This window comes from Sinohyriopsis cumingii, chromosome 1 (assembly GCF_028554795.1).
Source record: "Sinohyriopsis cumingii isolate HCF-2022 chromosome 1, ASM2855479v2, whole genome shotgun sequence".
Taxonomy (NCBI): Eukaryota; Metazoa; Mollusca; class Bivalvia; order Unionida; family Unionidae; genus Sinohyriopsis; species Sinohyriopsis cumingii.
In genome coordinates, this window is record NC_142961.1 from 132,237,726 (window position 1) to 132,244,187 (window position 6,462).

The window sequence follows — 6,462 nt, forward strand, 5'->3', positions numbered from 1 at the left end:
TACTCCGGGAGATTCGGAAACTGCTCCAAAAAGAGAGAGTCAGCCAGCTTGTTTTTCTACCAAGAGGAGGGCGGTATAGGCAGACAAAATGGACTGACCTCTGCTCAGTTTGAGTGTGGTTTGGACAACTTCAAACGATGTGTGGTCGAAATTAAATGTTGTGGTGTGGTTAAGACGTTTGATCATGGAGTTCTTTGTGATGACAGCAATTCCACCTCCGCGAGAGTTACGGGGGAACGACTCGATGGAATAACCAGTGGGTGTTAGATCCGCACACTTTGGCTCATCGCCTGATGTTTTTAGCCATGTTTCTGTCCGGAAAAAGACATAAATATTCTGGTCATTGATAAAATTACTATTTCTGTGCGCTTTTCCAGTGGTCCTACTGACTGGGCATTGAATAAAGCAATACGCAGAGGTATCTCTTGGATAGTTGATGAATTAATAGGGATTTGAATTAGGTTATCTAAATTAATGGTCAAATTTTTTTTAAATTGTTGAGCCAAAATAAGCGAGATAACTGGAATTCTTCCTGTTCTACGCTGGCCAGCTTTGAAATGTTTATTTTTTCGCTTCTGTTTACATTTAGGTAATGATGAATGTAGTCCCAGTTCATTTAGTCTAGAGCACAGTGTAGTGTGGAGAGCCAAGGAATGATCATTTAAAGCAATTAATAAGGGTCCATCATAGCATAAACGGGTTGACTGGCAAGTATCACGTGACGGCGGTTTGTTCAAAAACAGTAGAGCAAGACAGCTGAGAAAAGTCTAATTGATCTCATTTCCAAAACAAGGAGATGAAGAAACACATACAAATTGAACAGCCAATACATAATGAACACAATAACGAAGATGAAAACAGGCAACAAGCACAAATATCATGAAAACGGCACTAAAAAATGGAACAGCTGCATCAAGCCGGTTAAGCGACAGCAGCCATCTTGTAATATAATGTCAGCAAATACTTTTGATTATTTTCACTTTCATTCTGTATATATATTACTACAATTCTCTGTTTATCATACCTATTGAATCAAGTATGACCTAGTAATGCTATAAAGATGAATTCAGCTACAAAATAGGGAAAAAGTAAATAATTCATATCAAAATAACATAAATCATATTTTATTTGGCTTTATATTATTATTCAAACAAAAATAAATCTTAATTCCTAAGTGTACACCAATATATAGACAGAGAACATGTAAATACATCTGTATTTCGGTGTTTATAGTAACCGGTTATGGTTCATAAAGAAGTGTATGAGATATTCCTGAAAATTTTACTTTCATTACGATATTAGGCAACACCAAAACATGCTACATAATGCCATTACTTAGGCAGTAAGATCTCGGTGCCCAAAACATAAATGTCAGGTTCAAGGTTTTACATCATAGGACTACTTGTAGTCAGAGTTTCCTCTGATTCTTGCCACCCATTTTTGACATTTGGACATTTTATGTTGGTGTGTAGGGTCAGAGTCCATTCCCTATCAAAAAGTTGAAATTCGCAGACACCATTTGGTGTCGGCATAGGATAGCCGCTTAGTAGTCAGCCCAGCAAATTTGAACGACCTTTCATCGAGATATACCTGCATGAAATCGATAGGAATATGATTTATTTTCTTAGAAATTGTGATTATAGCATTCACTATGTCTTTAATCTGCTGACAGACGAGACAAAAGTACTTAGTTGCTGAAATATGACCTGGATCTGGCCATCTGCATTCCTAGTCACATGACTACACAACTCATGTAACCTACATGTCAATGACATCAGAGGTCATACAGATATGTGATATCAACAATAAACAATTTCTAGTGTTGCTGTAGGAAAACAAATCGAACATATAAATGAAAGTCACATAATTTTTTAAAGAAAACTGAAGAAAAAAAATTCTCAAAATATTTCTTCTGAAAATAATAACCAAAAATCAGGGCCCTGAGTGGCCAAGTGGTCTAAAGCGCTCACTGTTCCGGATCACCACCATCTCACCTCTGTCTGTGTGGGTTTGAGTCCAATGCTCAACCAGCATGGGTACGTGGGAAAGCCTGCCAGTAGGTTCTCGTGGGTTGGTGGTTCTTCCCTGGGTTTTACAGGGTTCTTCCTCCACCAGTTATATTGGCCGCCATGTATAGCCTATCTTGTGCTGAAAATGGCATTAAACCCTAGAACAACAACAAAAATGACCAAAAATCTGTAAATGCTGCAGCAATTTGAAGAAAACCAGATTCACTATGCAGAGAGAACATGTCAATGTGGTAGTCACGTGACACTAACAAAAATATCGCTGACACATGCTCGGTACTTCTTGAAAATGTTTTTTTTTCACCCTGCTGCGATACCGACAGGTTTCTGGTCATTGTTCTCAGAATAAATATGTTGAGAATTAAGTGTGGATTATATTTATTTATAAACATTAAGTGACTTCTATATAATAATGTCCAAATTCTATGTACAACAATTTTGGAAATTCAATTATTTCGATGTCAAGTGACTGGATGACCTCTGATGTCGTTGACATGTTGCTAGTGAGATTTGTATAGTCATGTGACTCAGGATGCAAATGGCCAGATCCAGGTCAAACTTCAGCAACAACGTACTTTTGTCTTGTCTGTCAGTGGATTAAAGACATGACAAATGCTATGCTCACGATTTTTGAGAAAATAAATCAGATTCCTATCCATTTCATGCAGGTATATCTCAATGACAGGTCGTTAAGTTTGCTGGGCTGGCTAGTAAGTGGCTACCATTGTCAACACCAAATGGTGTCGGCAAATTCCAACTTTTCGATAGGGAATGGACTCTGACCCTACACCCCAACATAAATATTCAAATTTCAAAAACGGGGTGGCAAGGGTCATTGGAAACTCGGACTAGATTACTTGTTGGTGCAACATTCATGTTGCATGTGAGATTCGATCTTAACCTGAGGACTCTGACTCCATAGCTAAACAATTACAAACTATTGTAAGAGCTACAGATTCAATTATAAACTATCTGATGTGCAAAAGCCAAGTACAATTTACTTCCATATGTTTGTTTTTTTCTTCAGTCGAGTCATCAGATATAACAATAACGCGTTAGTTCATGACGTCCAAGTGGATGCTCTCATTACCTGTTACTGTAAATATTGAATGCATCGTCTACATTTTGTATAAAATTTGCATGGATTCTTTTTAAAATCCTTACTTAACTAACTTATCTCATATCTGCTTGCACTTCTACCTGAGGAGAGGGGCTCTGATCAGACCGATTGGCAGTTTCGCTCAACTTTTCCAACTTTCCAACTCCGGACTTGCTCCCCTTGGTGGACATGACACACGCTTTTTAGTGAAATAAAGCATTCATATCAGTCATTTTCAGTCACACAATAATGATTAAACTGCAGAGAGATCCACATTTGGTTCAGTGACCGAAAGAAAAACTGATCAAAACTTTGTTCCAACTCTTTCTCCACCGTTCGCCATATTTGCACCGGATGCATTGGTCACGTGACCTCTGTGCACGGGGGGGGGGGGGGGAGCTGTTGGAGGGTTAGTTGTCTACAATAATTCCGTACAAATTTAGGCGGAGGAGGTGCATAGGAGAAAGGAATAAGTCGGCTTCGGCAAGTTATTGAATTCAGTTGAGTGAATTCAAGACGATTGCGAGAATAGTCAGTTACCATGTATACAATTAATAAAGATGACGACGAAGAAGACACAAAATGTTCAACAGTCATTTTATGACTAAAATTGCTGTAGCATTTGGACCATAGCAACCTAAACTGCATTCTAAAATGGGAAAAGTCTCTTACAACAACTTTTCATCTACGGTGTTGTGTTGTCTGACGATATATTCCTTTTGTTTGTTTGTTTCAGTGATTAGTTCAGGTTGCATTTTTGATAGGTCCTAAGTTACCAAATTGTTTGAAAATTATGTTCATGCAAAAGTAGAATAAAACACATGGTACAATACATTGTGAAAATATTTGCAAGGCATCAGACACTGTAAACGTTGCAACAAAGTTTGCAAATGCCAAGCGTACGAGAATATTTGCCTTGGGAACTATTTTTCATCCAGGTATTAAACGTGTACAATCAAACAGTTTATATTTATGTTTCAGACAGGTACCTGTAAAAGCAATTTTAAAATCTCCTTAGTGATGAATAAACCTATCTTGTAACTGAAAATACTCCTTTTTTAAGTAGCCAACAATTAAATCTGACTAATAGTGTTCGGTACATCATGTTGATATTCGGACATTTTGTTGTCAATTTATATCCAACTAAACTTAGTATATTTCTAATGGAAAGTGCCATTCGTTGCGGTTAGGTATATTTACATTTTAGAGAGGGTGAACAGACCACATGCTGGAAGGTCCATTTATGAAAAATAAAACTTCCTACGAAAAATTAAAATATAATGTGAATAACATCAAACTGAAGCCTCTAACCAAAACCGAGAGTTCTCTAACTGGGTTAGTCTTTTGTTACTTCATTTTTGTCGTTCGTGTTTTTCTAAATTTTAATGAGTGTTTTTGTTTACCCACCGTGACACTTATTTGTGGTTGTAGCCTCTCTGCTGCTGTATTTGTGTGAGTAATTAAATCATTATTACATCAATAATGGAATCTCGCATAGCTAGATTAGCTCGAGAGCGACTAGAGGCAATTAAGAAATATATCCCTGTTCTTGATGCTGTCAAGCAACAACTACAAGCTCGTCAGGGGTCCCAGGTGGAATTTGCAGAAGGTACATAACAGTTATTCAAACCAATTATCGAACCAACCAAGAAAAGCACTTGAGACATTGCCTGTTGATATTGCTGGCCGTCTTCAAGCAGCTCAACCACCACCTCAGCAACCTCCTCAACCACAACCTTAAGTTCAACTACAACCTCTGCCAAGAGCTATGATTAACGTTACAGATAAATTCACGCCTGAAGGTATTGCCGCTATCAAAGACCGAGACCAAATACTTGATATTTCCGCGTATGGATATCATGTTAGAGATAAGTATGCAAAACCCGAATATTTAAAACTTTTTTAAAAAATTCTGATTGGAGAAGAGATGTTTATCGCATCGCTGCTGATTCTCCGCAAATCAGATCTGAGGAAGATGTTAATAACTTTGACATTTTTAACAAGACAGTAGATGACAAGCAATGCTGAAAAGGAGACAACAAAGAAGAAATAAAGTTGCAACTTAAAAAAAGCAAAAGCAGACGGGAAACGAAAACAAAAAGAATTGAAATCGAAACTTAAAGAAGTTGAACAAGCAGGGAAACAAAAAGAAGGTTTGGAATTCGAAGAAATTAGACGATGGAAGAAATTATATTCTTCAGCAAGTAAGGAAAAAAAGCGGATATAACAACAAGTGAGGGAGAAGGAGCAACTGGTCGTGGTCTTGTTATTCAAGAAAGTGGTGTTATTACTCCATGCCCCAATAACGTTCTTGCCGATGTTGAAAGACTAGAAATTCCGAATGGCGGGAAACGAGCCGGTATTAATTTCCCAGAAATCATTAATGAAGCAGCTGATATTTGTCAACGTTTATTTATAGGCGGTATCATGTATATTAATGTTTATCGACCTCTCATTGATAAAATCGTCGATAATTCTTACAATGATTGAAAGTAATTAAATACAATGATTAAAAATAAAATGATCGTACATAATACTCAACTTAGACCTGTAATGGTCAGGGTGATAAATTCACGATTACCAGTATATAAAACATACTACGGAGATGGACTCGGAGATGTTGTTTCAGGTCTATTTAGAAGGATGGCCCCAAAAGCAATACCGATTGCAAAGCAAATGGGAATGAAAGCTGTCGATTTTATTCGTGATAAAGGTATTGGTGCTCTTGGTGATGTTGCTAGTAAAACATTCTCGGTGGTTGTGAACTGGGTCGATTTGGGGACAATGGAAAATCCAGTCAAAAAGGTCGTGCGCCAGTTTTGGAACACGATTTGTAGGGACAATGGAAAATCCAGTCAAAAAGGTCGTCATTAGTAGTGAAGGGGGATACTATAGCGTCAATGGGAATTAGCATTACAGACCCCCCTTGGGAACATATAGCGTCAAGGGAAATTTAACATGGAGAAAAATCGTGGGAACATATAGCGTCAAGGGAAATTAACATGGAGAAAAATCGTGGGACTGTTGAGCGTCAAGGGATTTGAACATGGGAATAGGGGACTGTATAGCGTCAAAGGAATTTAAACAGGGTGGGACTGTATAGCGTCAAGGGAAACTGAACATGGGATTTTTTTTTTGAAAAAAAAAAAACAAAAAAAAAATAAAAAGGGGTAGGCAATTGAAAGGCTATCTCTTTTCGAGAAATATGGGGGCCCTGAAAAGGGCCTTTGGGTTTATGTTAATGTATTCATTAACATAAAGGGCACCGCATTGGTCTTCTTCTTGTTCTTAGGCTGAGTCTCACTGTTGGTCCGTAAATTAGCACTCTTTTCAGGC

General features: G+C 37.7%; 1 protein-coding gene across 1 annotated transcript in view; it reads right to left on the minus strand.

Annotated features, from left to right (window-relative positions):
* Positions 1–3,473, minus strand: part of LOC149807878 (uncharacterized) — a 137,749-nt gene extending 134,276 nt beyond the window's left edge. The window contains exon 1 of the mRNA XM_089962126.1: positions 3,228–3,473. Coding sequence (XP_089818252.1) covers positions 3,228–3,317 — 90 coding nt within the window. The 5' untranslated portion in view covers positions 3,318–3,473. The remainder of the gene's footprint in view (positions 1–3,227) is intronic.
* Positions 3,474–6,462: the final 2,989 nt, after the last annotated feature.